This window comes from Dipteris shenzhenensis, chromosome 25 (assembly GCF_047967505.1).
Source record: "Dipteris shenzhenensis isolate YYH24624 ecotype China chromosome 25, Dip_SZ_1.0, whole genome shotgun sequence".
Taxonomy (NCBI): Eukaryota; Viridiplantae; Streptophyta; class Polypodiopsida; order Gleicheniales; family Dipteridaceae; genus Dipteris; species Dipteris shenzhenensis.
The window spans coordinates 48,491,229-48,510,976 of NC_141620.1; the positions used below are offsets into that span (position 1 = coordinate 48,491,229).

Consider the following 19,748-nt stretch of genomic DNA (forward strand, 5'->3'; position numbering starts at 1 on the left):
ACAAGTGCTGGAAAAACATCTTCTCCTACTGCTGAAATAAACCACAACTGGAAGACCATACCAGGGCCGAAATATGCACCCTGTAACACTCCAACAACAGGCTCAACTGCGCCTGAGAATCTTAAGTACAATGGCACAATTGCCAATTTATAGGGGGGGAGGACCTGGCCGACTTGATGTGACCTAGTCTGGTTGGATTAACCTTAACCCTGGTCAGGGGGTTGGCTGACCTGTCTGGCCCCAACATGGCTGTTGTTTTTGGCCCAACTGTTGCCCTTAACCGGCCCTCTGCCAGGCCCATTTAGCCCCATCCCCCTTTCAGCCCTTCCCTCATCCCTCTGTAAGCTCTCAATGTTAAGCTTGGTCTTGTCCGCTGGGGCCCTCTTACCCCAGTTCGCTACTATTCTCTTCCTCCCTCACTACCCAGCAGGCTGTCATCTTCTACTCTGTCACCAGCCTTCGGATTGCCCTCGTCAAGGCCTAGGCATGCACCTGTTCCAGTTTCTCCTCTCAGTCTCAGCTGTCCTTTGGGCAGGGTGTGTACAACCAGTAATACAACCCGTATTCAACGAAGGGTGATACAACATCTAGGGCTTATACAATCCTAACTGACGAAACAGCTTTGACTGTATTTCCACGACTGAAATTAACTCTCCAAAAGCTCTCCCTCTCTCTCTCTCTCTGAACATACACTAGGGCCCAGGACAAATTGTCGGGCTGGACCCCCCCGAAGGTCTTTATTACTTTCAGAAAAACTGTTACAAAAGTTCAGCTTCAAGCTGTCTCGTAAGTCTCTCTTCCCATACGTGAAAAGAAATCCTTCTTTACAAGGGCTTCAAACCCCATTCAAATTGGCAACATGCCACTTGTCTACAATCTAGACTAACTCTTATTACAAGCCACATAGGGCCATTCTGGAGTCTTCAAAGCTCTCGGTCACACGAACCGCTTCCTAGGTGCTTGTCAGGCTCCCATTTCGCTTAGGAAAAATAATCCTTCCAGTACCTGCAACAATTAATTAAAGCGCACCACCATGGTACCCATTAATTGTTAGCGCTTTGCATGCAAATAACACACTGTGGACTAATCCTAGTCACGGTGGGCGTCCCCACTGAACACGTGTGCACATCTAAACAAATATATATATACATAAATATATATATATATTTTCTCTGGTTGACCGAGGTCAACACTCTTGATTATAATTAAAGAGCTTTGACCAAAAGTCAAGGCGCCTTAATTATAGCCAAGTCTCTCCAACCGAGGTTGGCACATCTTGGTTAACCGAGGTTAACCCCTCTTGGCGCGTGCCAAGTCTTGTTGACCGAAGTCAACATTCTCTGACCGCAATCAGGTTTACTTGACTGGAGTCAAGTATCTTTGATCGTAGTCAATCCTTTGACCATTAAAATGACTCTTTGACCGTAATTAACACATATAGAACTCTTTAATTAAGATCAAATAAATGGTCAACTGTACTTTGACTTAGGATATTTACATTGTGGTGACATCCCCTCGGCTTCTATTCAGTTGACCTCAGCTGAAAAGCTTCCTTGTAAACATCCAAAAGCTGTGGATGATCGGATAACATGTCTTCGTCCATCCACTTGGCATCTAATGCCGTATAATTCTTGAATTTTACAAGATACCTGTAAAATTCCTTACCCTGAGGGCCTTTACGTACAGTATGGTACACAATTTGCTCTGGCTGAAGGACTTCCTCCAGTTCATCCACTTCTGGTGGATCCTCTGATACTGGTTCTGTAGGCTCTGGGCCTTGAAATTTCTTTAGAAGACTCACATGGAATGCATTGTGAATCCTCCAATGCTCTGGCAATGCTAATCTGTATGCAACCTGATTTATTCTTTCTGTAACTCTGAAAGGGCCATAGTATCTGGGAGATAACTTTGCATACACTTTCTGTTTGCCTTTAAACTTGCGGAGCCTAGCTTTTTCAAACTTTAAAAGTACCCAGTCCCCTTCCTTGAGATCCAACTGTCTCCTATGTTTATCTGCAGCCCTTTTATGTTTCTCTTGAGACCTTTCAATTGCTGTCCGAACTTGGCTGTAAGCTGTCTGGAGGTCTCTTACAAACTGATCAGCTGCAAATATTTCATCTTTAGTCCTCAATATAGGTGGCAAAATCACCTTCCCATATATGACTTCAAAAGGGGCTTTCCCTGTAGAGCTATGTACTGTATTATTGTAAGCAAACTCTACTAACGGTAGGTACTTTTCCCAGTCTGAACTTTGGTCACCCACGTAGCATTTCAGCATATCCAAAATGGTAGAATTTGCTACTTCACTTTGACCATCTGTCTGGGGATGGAAAGAAGAAGAAAAATTCAGATTCGTCCCCATGTTATCAAATAAAGCTCTCCAGAATAGACTGGTCATTCTGGGATCTCGATCACTAACAATGGACTTAGGCATACCATGATGTTTAAAGATCTGTGCCATGAACAGCTTAGCCATATGATCTGCCTTTATGGTTTTGCGAACCGGAATGAAATGAGCTTGCTTGCTGAATCTATCAATGATAGTCCAAATCCCATCATTCCCTGACTTTGATCTCGGCAAATCAAAAATAAAGTCCATTGTAATATTTTCCCATGGTGCCTGAGGCACGGGAAGAGGCATAAGTAGGCCAGGTGCCTTCTGTCTATCATACTTCATTTTCTGACACGTAAGGCATTCAGTAACAAACTGATGTATATCTTTCCGCATTCCTGGCCAAAAGAAATACCTCTCTAGTGCTAGAGTTGTTGCTGTAATTCCTCTGTGTCCAGCATAGGGAGGTGCATGGCATTCCTCCAAAATCTTTTTCCTCATCTCCTGGGTGATGCATAGGCAATCATCTTTCATTAAATACCCATCTTTCAGGGAATAGTGACTGGTGGATTGCCCTTCTTGCATCTGCTGTAAAATTTCACCAAAATCAGAATCATGAACATATTGTTCCCTCATGCCTTCCAGGTCCTGATGATAAGCAATAGTTACATTATTGACCTGGGGTCTTCGGGACAAGGCATCTGCCACTCTGTTCCGAATTCCTGGAGTATGGACAATCTGAAAATGATACATTGACAGCATGTTTGCCCATTTCATATGCTTCTCTGAAAGCTTGGTCTGAGTCAAAAAGTATTTCAGACTTTGGTGATCTGTTTTGACAGTAAAATCTGCACCCAAAAGATAGTGTTTCCAAGTATGGATGGCATGAATTACAGCCAATAACTCTTTCTCATAGATTCCTAAATATCTTTCCGCATCCCGAAGTCGTCTGCTTTCATAGGCTACTACATGACCATTCTGATGCAATGCAGCCCCAACACATTCTCCACAAGCATCACAATCCACATCAAAAGACTGATACAGATCCGGAACTACCAGAATAGGCTCTGTAGTCAACTTTTCCTTGAGTGTATTGAATGCTTTCTTCTGTGATAATCCCCATGTGAAGGCTGCATTTTTCTTAGTGAGGTCATGTAATGGAGCTGCGATATCAGCAAAATGTCTGATAAACCTTCTGTAGTAAGAACACAAGCCTAAAAAGCTTCGAACTTCATGCACAGTTTTCAGCTCTGGCCATTCCTGAATGGCACGGATCTTCACTGGATCCATTTGTATCCCGTTCTTGGATATTATATGCCCCAGATAGTGGATTTCTTCCAGGAAGAATTCACTTTTCTTGCTGTTTGCATAGAGCTGATGATTTCTCAGCTCTTGAAACACTATAGCAAGATGTTCTCTGTGGTCTTCCTCTGTCTTAGAAAAAACTAAGATATCGTCAAAGAAAGTACCCGTAAAATGCCTGTACTTCCGGAAGATGCGATCCATCATTCTATTGAATGTGGCTGGAGCATTTGTCAACCCAAAAGGCATCACTAAGTATTCATACAACCCAAATGTTGTGCGGAATGCTGTCTTATGCACATCCTGAGGCTGTATCCTCACTTGGTGGTAGCCACTCTTTAAGTCTATCCTGCTGAAAACTGAAGCTCCATTTAGCTGATCCAAGACATCATCAATACGCGGAATAGGGAATCTATTCTTGATGGTCATTTTGTTCAGTGCGCGATAATCAACACACATACGGAATGAACCATCTTTCTTCTGTACTAACAGTACAGGGGAACAAAAAGGAGACGAGCTGGGCTGAATCAAGCCTTTGGACAGCAAGTCCTGTACTTGAGCCATAATCTCCTCTCTCTGAGTCGCACTGACTCTATAAGGGGGTCTGTTTGGTGGCTCACTACCAGGCATTAACTCTATCTGATGATCTTCTGGTCTTTCTGGGGGTAACTCCCCTGGCAAAACATCAGAAAAGCAATCTTTAAAGTTTACCAAAAACTGAAACTTATCTTTGTCTGCATCATTCATTTCAGCATGCATATCAGTCTCTTTTTCTTTTACAAAAACCATGTACGCAGAAATTGCAGACTTTATTGCTTTACCGCATGAAACATTAGATACAATGGGGATAGTGTCCCCTTTATTCCTGGCAATTACACGCTGATTTTTCCCCCTATGTACAAATTCCAGCACTCTTTCAGGAAGAGTCAACTTCACTGCCTTGCGATGAAACCAAGGCATCCCCAAAACTACATCATAATGTTTCAGTGGAGAAATGAAGAAGTCTTCCTGATCCACATAACTCTGAATATGAAGACGGAGCTTCCCTATCAAGGGAGTAACTGGCACAGGATTCCCACAAAACATTTGATCGGCATCCAAAGCCCTGCCTAGCTCTTCCGTCTTTATTCCCAGCCTCAGGGCTAGATCCTCTGATATGAAATTATCAGTAGCCCCTGGATCAAATAAAATCAGCGCTTGCTGGTCTCTAACTTTGCCCCATGATAGCAGCAATTCTCGTTCTTCTGGGTTCAAAGCATGACCCAGTATATCAGGAATACCCCCCGCCATTGGCTTTTGCGGTCCTCGTGGCTTCTCTGCCTCTTTTCCCTTCGATGATGAAGGCTTTTCTGGGCACTGGGCAGCCACATGCCCCTCTTTACCGCACCTGAAGCATTTCCCATCTCTACGGAATTCCGCTATCTGTTCAGGGGTAAAATTAGATTTGCCTTTATAGGTCTTTGAGAACTGAGTACCCCTCGGCTTCTGAGACTGAAACCCTTTCTTTTCAGCCTTAGGGGACTCTTTCTTTTCTGATTTTTGAAAATCAGATTTCTTTTTATCAGCACGTCCTGCATGCAAGGATGGCACTGTAGATGGATCTTGTAGCGGTACAAGACTCGCTACTGAGGCTGAATGCATAAGATCTTGAATATTCTTTGCCCCCAAAGCATTCACTACTGCCTGAATTCTTGGAGTGAGACCTGCTCTGTACTTCCTCATCTGGGTACCTTTGGAGATCTTTTTGAACGGTGCAACCTGCAAATAAGCATCCCAGAACTTTTGGTTGTACCCATCCACTGTATCTCCTGCATCCATGTGCAAGCTGTCCCAGTCTTGAAGAACATGGTCTCTGAACTGTTTAGGCATGAACTGCTGGTAGAAGGCTTTCTTGAAGCCCTTCCACTTTCTTGGGGCTGACCCATCTGTAGTCAGTGCACTCCACCATGCACTAGCCGTTGCTGTTAAGTGTAAGCTGACCATTCTTAATTTGGAGGATTCTGAAAATTTCTCTGTACCAAATGCAGCATCAAACTGTCTGATAAACTGCAATGCTTTGTCTGTATGACCATACTGTCCATTGTAGGTCATAAACTTGACAGATTTTCCTCCCTCTTTAAATTCCCTGGTCGCTTTGGAAGACTTTCTCTTCCCAGACTTCTCGTGTTTCCTTCTTTTCCTGGATGGTTTATCTGATAAGGAAGAAGAAGACACAGAAGTCGAACTCGAGGTAGACGGTGATGGACTAGGAGATCGGTGACGATGCCTCGATCTCTTTTTACTATGGGACCGTCTCCTATGAGATCTATGAGATCTCTCTCTCTCAGACTGTACACGGGAGTGTGCCTCTGGCATTGGCACGTCATATATTGGATTAGGCATAGCCTCTGCTGGAAACAAATGCTGAGCCCTGGGATCCCTTTTAAAATTTTCCAGCTCTTGTATACGAGTGCGTACCATTTGTTCAAATTCCTGTTGAGTTTGTGGCACATTCCTCTGTCTTGGATGCACATCCCTATCTTGAAAATCCCACTGGATAGGTGATTGATCCATATTCTGAGATCTGCAGATTTTTCTCACACTGTGCAAGTAATTAATGCACACTACCTTTGCTTTTCCAACAGAAAAGGTACCTCAACAAGAGGTGTTTTGCATTCACAATCTATGCCAGTACGGGCTGTCAGTTCAAAGCATGTACCCACACAGTTGCCAAAGCATCATCAACTATGTTGCCCTTTTCTGGCTGCTGCAGATGGCTTCAAAAGGCATCTGTTTTTCCCTCTTTTTACTGCTCAAAGGCATGCATTCTCCTTTTTCTGCAAATCTCTGTTTTCTCTGCTTTTCCCTGGTTTTCTGCTACTTTTCTGACAGTAAAGACCTGACAGGCAAGAGAAAATTGATAGCCAAAACTGTCTCTGCAACTGTCTCTTTTTTTTTTTTTTTTTTTTTTGTGAAAACAGTAACCAGATGAGTAACTACTGGTTACTTTAACCGACTGTCTGGTTCTGGTCTGGTTAGTCTGCAACTAGACTAACTGGACTGGTTACACCAACCAAACTGGTCTGGTTAGGCCAGCTTAACTGAACCAAAGTTGAACTAACTGGATACTGGTTCAACTAACCAGAGTTAACTGACTGCAGTTGACTTAACCAGGATTTCACTAACCACGGGTCAACCAACCAGGGTTTAACTGTACCAGGGTTAACTTAACCACTGGTCTGCCAGGCTGGCTGCCACGTGTCAGTGCCATGTCAGCATCTGAGCTGTCTGCCACCTGTGCTGCGCCACGTCAGAAATGCATACGTCTGCCACGTCACCTGCCACGTGTCAGATTACACACGTGCCACATCAGCACCTTGCAAGACCTCTGCCACGTGTGCTGCGCCACGTGTCCCGCGCCACGTCAGCGCCACGTCAGCGCCTGCCCAACCTTGGTCGTGGGCTGATCATCGTCGGGCGTCGCGGTTTTTTTTGTGTCTCTGGAGAGGCGTTGATCGTCCGTCAGCGGGCGAACCAGCTAACCGATGCGTGAAGGTATCGCTGTCCCACCCGAGGCGTCACGCAATTGTTTGGATAAAATATCTCTCCAAGGAATGACTGAAGCCCACGCCCCCGACTCCTCGTTTAGCTTACCAACTGAAGGACCGTATGAACCTTCATACTTTGCCTGGTCACCGTCCTACGTATAGCCTTCGTCGGTGCATCCAAGGGTAGGTGGTCAGCAATCATTTGTAAACTAAAACTTGAGAGCCAGAATCTCGTTGTCCACTGTTTGAACGGAATTTTGCAACAGGCAAAATAGAACATTTAAAGGTCCGATAATCTTCTGATCACCCAACCAAGCACCCTTCAGCCTTTCTTGGATCGTCACCACCTGAAAAGATGGTGAATTCCATTGCTCTGATACCACTACAACCAGTAATACAACCCGTATTCGACGAAGGGTGATACAACATCTAGGGCTTATACAATCCTAACTGACGAAACAGCTTTGACTGTATTTCCACGACTGAAATTAACTCTCCAAAAGCTCTCCCTCTCTCTCTCTCTCTCTGAACATACACTAGGGCCCAGGACAAATTGTCGGGCTGGACCCCCCCGAAGGTCTTTATTACTTTCAGAAAAACTGTTACAAAAGTTCAGCTTCAAGCTGTCTCGTAAGTCTCTCTTCCCATACGTGAAAAGAAATCCTTCTTTACAAGGGCTTCAAACCCCATTCAAATTGGCAACATGCCACTTGTCTACAATCTAGACTAACTCTTATTACAAGCCACATAGGGCCATTCTGGAGTCTTCAAAGCTCTCGGTCACACGAACCGCTTCCTAGGTGCTTGTCAGGCTCCCATTTCGCTTAGGAAAAATAATCCTTCCAGTACCTGCAACAATTAATTAAAGCGCACCACCATGGTACCCATTAATTGTTAGCGCTTTGCATGCAAATAACACACTATGGACTAATCCTAGTCACGGTGGGCGTCCCCACTGAACACGTGTGCACATCTAAACAAATATATATATAAATAAATATATATATATATTTTCTCTGGTTGACCGAGGTCAACACTCTTGATTATAATTAAAGAGCTTTGACCAAAAGTCAAGGCGCCTTAATTATAGCCAAGTCTCTCCAACCGAGGTTGGCACATCTTGGTTAACCGAGGTTAACCCCTCTTGGCGCGTGCCAAGTCTTGTTGACCGAAGTCAACATTCTCTGACCGCAATCAGGTTTACTTGACTGGAGTCAAGTATCTTTGATCGTAGTCAATCCTTTGACCATTAAAATGACTCTTTGACCGTAATTAACACATATAGAACTCTTTAATTAAGATCAAATAAATGGTCAACTGTACTTTGACTTAGGATATTTACATTGTGGTGACAGTGTGGGACCCTTCTCCTTTGACTCTCCTCCATAATTCCTCCTCCTCCCAATCCATTTCTCTATCTCCCACTTCTCTTCCTTGGTCTCACTTTCTTTTCCTGACCCCTTTTCAGTCCCTCCTTTTTCCACTCTTTCACTTTTGCATTCTTCTCAAGAACCTACTCCTAGGGTGACCTCCCTCCTTTCTTCCACCCTTTACACATTCATTCTTACAATGGCTGGATTTCAAGGGGACTTTGACTCTCAAGAAGCCCAGGCACTCTTATGGTAACATCCTCAAGACCTTCAGGCATCTAGATAGCCTTTGCACCGAGGAAGAGAAATTGCAGGTTCAGCAGGCATTTCAAGCACTTCAGGTCAAAGCAATGGTGGGTCGCATAGTTAGTCCCACACCTACAAGACGACGAGTTCGAGACCGAAACCTCCCTTTGGTAGGAGACCACATCCAACACGTCACTATTTATGGGCGGGGAATAGTTTTGCTTCAGCTCACCACGGCAAAGACCTGCTCAGCTCCTTCTTGAGGGACCCTATGTATATAGAATCCCACCTGGTCTTTGCAATTCTGTGCTACCATGAATTCATTGTGAAGACCAAGCACACTTTCTTATCACCCTGAGTGGCTGAGCTTTTCCTTTGGGCAGTGCAAATATGATAGCCTCCTCAAAAGATTGGTTCAATTCTGCATTCAGGACTACGCCATAAAGAGAGCGGCTCCATGAGGATCCTGGCCAATGTAACAATGTCAAATCATTCCCCCATACTACATAGTCCTCTGCTTGAAGTAGCCACAACAGAGGCTACCACAACAAATAGTAAGGATTGAGTACTATTCTTATAGAACCAGGTGGGTACACAAAGGAGATTGGATGATCAGCGATCATTGAACCTAGATATGCAAGAACACAGCTGTAATGTCTTCCCAACAAGAACAATCATTTTCAATTGGTGATGCTCGAGACAGCTTTCTACAACCAGTTCTTCAAGTCCACCCCTCAAGTGGAGGCTGTACATGAAGAGATATTGGTCCAAGTCCTTGACACTGATCTCGAAGTCAAGGATGAGCAAGCTGAAGGCTCAGTTTACAAACAGCAAGATGCTGGAGGCCTTAGAGGCCCAACTGGTGCAGAATGCCCGGGACAAAATGGCCTTTCTTTGGACAAGTCTAGGTTTTGATTGACACCCCTCTGCGACATGCTTTCTGAGGGATCTTTGATTCTAGACTAATGGCCACCTTCTCTCTCATGCATGAGGCCTACCAATCAACCTTCTAGATACAACTTTTTGCACCTGATTCTAAGGGATACATCCCCTTGGCCCAAAGTAACACATTCTTCAAAGGCAGTGATTCAGCAACACAAAACACTTCTTCCTTCTATTTCTTGTATATTGCAATGGTTCACTCTGTTCATCAGGTAATTGCTTCATTGATTCCACATTCAAAGGGAAAGTTTGTTGATACAAGCTAAACTTATCCCACTAGCCCTCCTTGCACCTTTACACATGGAAATGGCAAAAGTTGTTTAAGTCGAAAGGAAATAGCCACAGGTCATGAGTTACAGGAACATTCTGTTTTTTAATCCATTGAATGTCAACATAACTGTTTAGGAGAGACAACTCTGATGAGTCTTGGCATTGACCTTAACCTCGAAGTATGTTCTGGTCTGTCACAGAACAACTTAGTGCTTAAGAACTCACATAGGATGAAGCAGGATGACTTCCCTACCCTGAGCCAGTTTTTACATGTTGCAACAATAATGCACGTTATCACAACCTATCAGGGGACAAGCTCAGCATCCGAAATAACAATATGGAAAACTTATTATTGACCAGAAAACGCCGTACAGTCTTCATTTCACACTTGGAACCTACAGCAGAATGAAGACATACCTATCAAACATATGCTGCAGAACACACCAATTCAGACTCCACTCCAAAGTCTTGGTTAACAGAAGTCGTCTTTCCGTGCCATCGTTATCACGACGTGCAACAGGACCTGATCCAGGTACCCAAGAAGGTAGTGGGACAGCAAGAACACCCTTGTTCACCATTCCAATCAAGTAATTTTCCTTGCGCATGATGCGCATTACCACATCATGCACAGATAGCTTGCGTACAAGACAAAGTCTCTGGTGCCCTTGAAACTGAACTATCTTGTCTAGAAGGGCTGGCCACGATGTTGTCTGCAACTCTCGATCGCTGACTCCCAAACTGCAGTGTTCAGAACCCATATCTTTAGACTAACTGAACATCTCTGCCTATATTGCTTGGTAACTAATTTAAAAATCATTGTTAGTAGTATAGCTATGAACATAAAACTCACCGAATACGATAAAAGCGCCGAATGTCAAGTATCTCCTTTAGTTGCGTGAAGAAACGCAGAAAGCAAAAGATCCAATAGAGGGAAAACAGTGCCAAGTAGGTCACCACAATACCCTTGAAGAATGTAAATGGATTGAGTGGGTGTTTCTTCACAGCCTCCCTTACAAGATCACATGGTTCAATGGCATTGATACCACATGTATGCAGCACCTGCCAATCCACGATGAGCAGAAAGAAGCCAGAGAAGCAAATGGTGAATCCAAGGCTGAGTAGTTCAAGCACCCACTGAGTGACAATACACCATAGACCCTTCTCACAGTAGTAATTATATAACCTCTCAAAGAATCTATCCAGGTCTGTGACCGCTTCAGATTTTGCAGTCTCTCCTTGAAGAAGATCCCTCGGACTCAAATTCTCACCACCTGGTAGCCTTTGATAGTCAGAGAGCTCAACCTCCTCAACCTGTGATCGACCTGGCCCTGCAGAGACTTTCTGCAATATAAACCAAGGCCATTTTCCTGTCCCACCTTCTTTATTTCTTCTCCAACGCCACTCACAGAACATTTTTTTTATCCAATGCCCCCACATTGATTCCAATAATCCATCACGTCTTCTAATTGGTCGCCTCTCTACCTCATAGTATAGTCATGAAAGGCCTTCCAATTCCTGCATGTGGTACATTAAAGGATGAATCTAGCAACACAGCTCAACTACGCTGAAAACAGAACAAAGAGATGACTTTGGAAATATAAGATAGGAGAATACATACCAACCTACAGCCAGTGCACTGTCGTCCGTCATTATGTGTTTACTCTCATGTCTCCTGTTAAAAACCACCGGCAAATATTAGAGCCACAATTCTTCTTCAGACATACGTATATCTCAAAATGATTTCTAGGCCTTGACCTAGAGAGACAAGAATTCGACCCACTTGGTCTGCTCAACATTTGTAACAAGGACTGCGGGTCACATATGCTTCGTGGAAATCACAAGCGCAGGCATAATACGACTAAGCGATAAACTTTGTCAGCATTAAAAGGAGAGGTCTAGAAAGCAAGAAGAACCCTTGCATTGAGCCCATAAATTCATAATTGGACATAAAAACTGCAAAGTAAGATAGCAAAAAGGCACCTCTCAGCCAATGAGCACATATGATACTCGCACACCGAGAAACAGCGCACGATCCTGCTGCCAGGTTCGGAAAACAACCGCTGCGAGCGCCAAGGGGATCGCCCAAATGGAGCGAGAGGTCAAAGTGCCGAGGAGACCAATCAGGGTGCCCAAAAAGAAGGCTTGAGAGTTGTGAATTGGCACTAAGGAGAACAAGGGAAGAGCACATTAATCGAGGGCGGCGTAAATGGAAAACGATTGGAAAGGAGCGATGGGCGGGGAGGGGGGGATAAGGCGAGGGGAAGGAAGGGGGAGGCTGAGAGGGGGAGGAAGGGAGGAGGGCAGCGATCGGAAGGGGGCAGGGCGGCTGTGGAAGCAAGCAAAGCATACGAAGAAGAAGAAGAAGAAGAAGAAGACGAAGAAGAGAGAGAATAGAATAGCTTGCTTGTGCAAGAAGAGCAATAAAAAAAGCGTTTTCAGAATTTCGGGGGAAAAATATAAAAAATTTCAGTGTCCCGTCCTATTTATACCCCCAGTATCGACGTGTCATTCCACCGGCTTTTGCCCGCTCCCTCCCTCCCTCCCACCGCCTGTGGCCGGTTACCAAACATTTATTATACGTCTCTTTTCTAGCTTTACAAAATTTTCATTCAAAACCCCTCTCTCTCTCTCTCTCTCTCTCTCTCTCCCCCCCTCCCTCTGCTTTTCTAGCAGATTTTGCTCTACAAAATTTTCATTCAAAACCCTCTCTCCCTCTCTCTCTCTCTCTCTCCCCCCCTCTCTTTGCTTTCTTATAAACTCCTCTCTCTCTCTCTCTCTCTCTCTCTCTCTCTTTGCTTTTCTAGCCGATTTTGCTCTTTATGCTTTCTTATAAACTCCTCTCTCTCTCTCTCTCTCTCTCTCTCTCTCCACATAAAATTACCTTACTTTTTCCCTTAGCTTTTCAAATTTTCATGTTATTAAAACATGGATTTTCATTTACAACCCTATAAAGTTGAAATCGTGCGTTTTTGTATAAGCGCACGTGTACGTTCTACTTCGCATTCAAACGTAAAAGTACAATTCTTTTCCATTTAAGGAACCCATTATTATTTTATAAATAATGGTATGAGCTTCAACACATACAAATATGTGTCACACACTCACATGATGTTCTTGTCATGGATCAACTTTACATTGTGTCAAATGTAGCTCTATTTTGTTCTATTAACTTGCCACAGATTGGGCATTTGTTCTAGAACTACTCAATGAGCAAAGAGGTATGCAGGCACGCGAAGGCAGCCATCTGCAACTCTGGACTAATGGTGAAATTCCAACTTGGCTCACAATGGAGAGTTTAGCTCTTGGAGGATGGCTGGGCCCTTATCCAAGCCTCAGCTATTTCTAATGTGTGTAACGAGCTTGCATTCCAACATATGATCCACATAGGACTAACAGAATCGTCAATTTTGGGTGACCCCGTACGACATTTCTTTTATTTTTCAAAAACATTAAAGTTCAAAAAATTGCCTCTATTTCGGCAATTCTATGTACTATCACAAATTTACCTCTAGAAGATCCAATAATTTTTTGTTATAGGTCAACATCAAAGCGTGTCGAATCTAGCTTTAATTAATAAATAATGGACTTAGCTTCCTAGCATTGGATTGAGATCCTCCACAATCTTGGTGATTCTAGTTATTGTGAGAATGCCCTTGTATAGCAACCATTATAGCATGTTTCCCTAGTTGCTATGAAAACTCTGCATAGATTTTCCTAGCAATCCATTGCTTTGCTATCTTTGTAGCATCCTTACTTCTATCATGTCTTCTCCTCCACTTATTTGGCTAATCATATACTCATGCAACCTCCATGGAAAGGAGTTGGGTTAAAGTCGATGCATGGGAATGCCTCTGTTAATTTTTGGCATAGATGATTGTTTTCCTCTACATTGGTTTGCTTCACATTCTAACGCTAGGCATGCAAGTATCCCCTAATGTATGTAAACTAAGTCCCTCAATTTTAAAATGCCCCTTCCTTTAACTAAGGTGCTATGCTTTTTTAAATTTAATATTGAGGCATTATGTTACATGTTTATAAGATGACGCGCTTGGCATTAAAACATGGGACTCTCGAGGGATACTATAGTCAAATTTCAACATGTATGGACAATGTCATTCATTGCACAATAGGCAATGCATTGGCCCACTTCTTATGGAATGCTTCTTCTTTTGCACTACACATATGATGGGGAAGTTTTGCCACCACTTGCAATGTTTGATAGCTAATTCTATGCCTACCATGAGAAGGACATCAAGCAAGTGATTTTGGTCCCAAATACATGGAAGTGGTGACCCTCATTTTCTTAAATGTTTTATTGAGCTCGAGTAGCCAAGTTGCCATTGATATATTGAAAATCATGATAACTAAAGCATGGGCCCCTAAAAAGTAAGACCCAATGAAAACAAACTAGCATATATCATAGCCTAGTGTGACATTCAACCAAAAGGCTCCATCTTTCACAAGTCATTTGATTGATTATAAATGAAACTATTTCCAAATAGCATTTCATAGTGCTTACCACCGTTCATAAAAATGTCCTTTTTAATTAAAATGGCTAGCATAACCCCACAATACTCACATGCAAAGGGCCCTCCTACAACACCCATCATTGACAGTGTGCAAGTTGAGCACAACATACATTCCCTTGTTGAACCCAACCAGGACCAATTGCATAAATGCTTCATGGCAAGGCTAAATGACTCCTCGCTTTTAACTCTCAATATCTGAGTTGTGAATCCTAGGCTATTGCCCAATTGCCCAAGCTCTCAATTTACCTTGGCATGTTCAGAAAATGTTTATTGGAAAACAAGCTCTATATGTATTTTTCCATCAATCAATGATTGTTAGGAAAGATACACCTCATTACAAGCCATTGTACTTCTTTTAGCCATCTCTCTCTCTCTCTCTCTCTCTCTCTCTCTCTCTCTCTCTCTCTCTCTCTCTCTCCCTCGCTCCCTCCCTCCCCCCCTCCCTCTCTCTCTCTCTCTCTCTCTCTCTTAATTTATGAATTCTTTTTCATGAATATGTCCATAGATTTAACCAAATCCAAAAGACTACTTATCTTGCAAGAAGCAATTTATACCATCATTAAGGCTTACTTAGACAACACACCTATCATGAGGAAGCATTCATCATGGGTCACATTTTGGATTCTATCATGTATTCTTGCCTCCTTAATGGGACTTTGTTCACATAGAAAGGAAAATCTCCCAAGGGGTGACAACCATGCTGTGTATCCTGCTTCTGTATATATCTTATACACATCTCATACACATTTCTTGTGGAGGCAATGCAAGCATAAAGGTAAGGGGACAAGAAATTATAGAAGGGTGAAGGATAAAGTGCAAGATTTAGACTCTTCACCCAAATTATAACACAAACTCCAAACCATTAAATGTAGAATGGTACATTACATTGATGCCAAAAAAAAGCTCAAGATCCCTCTCACCACGCAAGCCCTCTAGTTTGGTGATACAACACCAACCCATAGGGAGACGCCACCCTAAGGGGACATTATTCAGTTGCCAATGATACATCTAGTTAGAGTTCTTGATAAACAATCAAGGAACCATTTATTCTTATCATCTCTAGCAAGATCCTAATGAATCCTTTATGAACTTGCATGATTTCTCATTCCATCATCATATTCCAAGCTTCCTACAACCCAAGGAATAACCACACGAAGGGAAAGAACTTCCACAATGTCTTTAAGAGTTTACCTTAGTCATTCTACCTCTAAAAAGAGAGAAAAAGAGTTTAGTGTAGCATTAAATAAGTGTTCGATCCTTTGGCTAGGATTTGGCTTGATAGCCTTCATCTAGCATATGGCACTTTAAATTAAATCACTGACCTTACTAGGAAAATGGCCATTACCTACCTTTCCAAAGGACATGCATGCATATCCTAACCTTACTTATGTAATATACCCGTCTTCTATATGTATTAAGAGCATATGTGGGATATATCCAACCAATATGCCTCTAATATGCTATTAAACTACCATTACAGCTTCCTCAAGCTTCCTCAAGGGATGGGCCATATATGGGGTATATCCAATACACCCCTTAGCCTACCAATTCGTCCTCCTCATGGGTTGTGCCTTCTCACTCTATATATATGTTTAGAGTGTATATGGAGTATATCCAATACCTTAGCCTACCATTACAGCTTCCACATGGGCTATGACCATCATCAAATACTGATCATGGAGCTTCATAGAACATTTTCATCACACATATAGATGCCCATGCTAGTTGCATATGGTCGTATCATACCAGCAACTCAATGGATTAAAGATGCCCATACTAGTTGTATATGGTTGTATCATACCAGCAACATTCCTGTCTATATGCCCATACTAGTTGCATATGGTCGTATCATACCAGCAACATTCGTGTCGCACATATAGATGCCCATACTAGTTGCATATGGTCATATCATACCAATAACTCAATGGATTAGAGATGCCTTTTTCCAATTGCATTATAGTACCCATGATCCGTGGTCAATATTTGCATATGAATTCCATGTGTAGGGATAGTAACTTTAACTCTTACAAGGAGGTAAAGGTATGGTTATGAAACCATACACATAACATTCCCTCCCACTTCTTAACTAGTTGACCCAAACTGCCAGGTCACTTTAGCGCAGTAGATAATTGATATGCAATTATCATCCTCAACACCTTGGTAAGTCATTGTGGACATCGTTTTTATTAACACTGCCATGCTAATCATTGATTCTTGCCACCTTTTCATCATCATCCTTCTTGGGTTTTCTTATCTAGCATTTGCTAGATTTTAGGATTACCATCCCTAATCATATCTCAAAGGCTCTCATATGAGCCTAATAGCTCATCTTAGGTCTATTGGCCTCTCACATTTCTCTATGTGATTCATATATTAGTAATTGGCTAGTTAATCTTGATGGCTAAGTGGGCATTGTCCTCTACCATTAGCTAGGATTTAGCAACTTTTTTTTTTGCTTCTTAGGGAGCTCATATAAGTATCCCTTACTCAACATCCCACTGAAGCTTGGCTTAATAGCCATTTTAAGCTTTATGGCTATTATGTGATCATAAGAACTCCATCAAGTGCAACAACCCTATAGTACACCACATTTGAATAAAGAGCCCAATAATCATATACTATCTCAACATCCCTAGGATGCTTGAGCATTGGTTATTTCATGCACTGATCAAGCTTTGGGAACTTATTGATAGAGATCTTAATACACACAAACATTCACATTATTCACTAGTCACATGTATAAACCTTGAAGAGGTTTTCTTTCATTGAATGAAAAGGGTTTCTCCCAATCTATCAGTGTGGGATTAAACAATAAGACCTATGACTCCTTCACCATATTTATATGCAACATCATAAGTGGTTCTCTCTAGTTTCCTTTAGTATTCATATAATGAGCTTGCTCTTACCTATGATATTTATATAGCGTGTTGCTTTTTTGACAGCTAGGTATGATATCAACTAGTTGCATTTGTCATCCCATATAACCATCCAATCTAAGTCATCATGGACACCCTTATGCTTGCTAGGCATTATCACAGGTATCCCTTATGATCATAGCTTAAGTTCCATCAAGGATGACTATGGGGTTCAATTGAAGCTAAATGCTTGGCAATATATCAACCATTGGTATATTATTAAATTGCTTCTAACAATTGGTATATCACAGGTATCCCTTATGATCGTAGCTTAAGTTCCATCAAGGATGACTATGGGGTTCAATTGAAGCTAAATGCTTGGCAATATATCAACCATTGGTATATTATTAAATTGCTTCTAACAATGACACAAATGTGTTATGTATAAGTGCAAGCACTCAAAATACACGGATTTTTCAGCTACAATTCAAACACTCAGTAACATTTGACACTAGCACATTACAAGGTGGCTCTCAAACATTTCATAAAATTTCACGTCTATATGTTCGCTTGGCGTTTTGTCAAATTTAGCTCTATTTTGGCATTCATATACATGTACAAAAAATTTGCATCGAAAGGACCCATTATTTAAGAAATATTGGTATTCTCTTCAGCACATACAACACAAGTGTCACCCACTCACATGATGTTTTTTCATAAATCAACTTTGCATTATGTAAAATATGGCTCTATTTTGGCACGTATAATGTACAATCACAAAGTTTACATCTAGAAAACCAGTAATCAATTAATGCTTTTGTTATAGATTAGCTTCAAAGTGTGTTGAATCTAGATCTATCTTTGCATTCCTATGTACAATCACAAAGTTTTGCATCTAGAACACCCATTAATTAATAAATAATGGACCTATCTTCCTAGCACTGGATTTAGATCCTCCACAACCTTTAAACCCCTATATAGCACAAGAGTCACAATCTTGGTGATTCTAGTTATCGTGGGAATGCCCTTGCATAGCAATCATTGTAGCATGTTTACCCAATTGCTTTGGGTATATCTTTAAGCATTCCTTATTTGTATCATGTCTTGTATCAACTTTTGGACATTTTCCTCCACATTGTTTGCCTCATATTCTAACCCTAGGCATGGCAAGTTATTACGAAATTTAAAATTATACATGATCACAAATTCATAATTTACCAAAACCATAGAAACCAAGAACATGGAAACAAGTGGGGGAGAGAAGAGAAAGAGAGAGCGACACTACATGGGGTCCAATCTGCCCCCCTAGATGGTGGTTCTTGCTTCCCATCTAGAGTATTTATAATTGTAATTCCAAAAAGCAAAGAGCCAATAATAGTACATCTAAAAGAATTCCTTGTCCACAATTAGAGGAACTGCTCAACATAGCTCCACGAGCTCAAAATATCACAAGGCTTAATATGCCCTCATCCACAATTAATAAAATAAATTAGCCCATGGCTTAATATTCATTACTTTACAATATGGCCCATGGCCTTTGGCAACCATTCGATACTATGATCAGTCCAAATCACGTTCTCCATCTCCGTTCCTTATTATCCAACTCATCATTTATACTCAAGCTACCAATTGTGTTAGTTGTTACAATTAATTGATGAATCATCACACCAACTAATCTCAACACAATTGTACGCTTGATATACAGACATTATTATTAACATGGAATCACCCACAATACTAGCATCTAGCCTGGCAAACACAAGTAGTCAGGTGTTAACTAAACCCCACAAAGGATCCACTAGGATCCCCAATACAAGTAGTTAGGCGTCCCCAACTAAACCCCACAAAGGATTCACTAGGACCCCCGCTGCGTCTAGTGCGCTCCTATGGAATATTTTGCCATAGTCACACTTGCCTAAAATTAAATAATTTCCATATTAGCAAGAACTATCAGAAAGATGATTCCATAACATCCCTAGTGCTTGGATTGTAACAAACCTCAGTTGTGTATTTGACTTTCCGAATCGACGACAGTAGAGATGTGAAGAGTACTCTCATGGATTATCATTAAGTATCATCATGGTCAAAAAATTTCTTCAAGAGATTTGAAGCTCTCATTTACGAAGAGATAATGAATTTAGCCAATTCAAAACTTATGAAATATTATTTTTATTCTTATTTTATACCAAGAGAAAGTACTCTACCACATCCATTCATTGCTCATGTTATTTTGGTATAGGTCCAAGCATTATATTTGTCATATTCTGCAATATCTATACCATCCCGTACCAGTATGATATTGAGAAATAATAACAAATACAAAGCATAATTCTTTTTCCTTTTGATGCAAGCAGTAATAAGTGATAGATACTATT

General features: G+C 41.7%; 1 protein-coding gene across 1 annotated transcript in view; it reads right to left on the bottom strand.

Moving 5' to 3' along the window:
• APG9 (autophagy 9 (APG9)) overlaps positions 1 to 12,422 on the bottom strand; it is a 29,032-nt gene extending 16,610 nt beyond the window's left edge. The window contains exons 1-4 of the mRNA XM_087396570.1: positions 11,970 to 12,422; positions 11,608 to 11,661; positions 10,840 to 11,504; positions 10,407 to 10,727 (exon numbers count right to left, since the gene is read on the bottom strand). Of these exons, the coding sequence (XP_087252696.1) occupies positions 10,407 to 10,727; positions 10,840 to 11,426 (908 nt within the window). The 5' untranslated portion in view covers positions 11,427 to 11,504; positions 11,608 to 11,661; positions 11,970 to 12,422. The remainder of the gene's footprint in view (positions 1 to 10,406; positions 10,728 to 10,839; positions 11,505 to 11,607; positions 11,662 to 11,969) is intronic.
• Between the last annotated feature and the right edge of the window lie 7,326 nt (positions 12,423 to 19,748).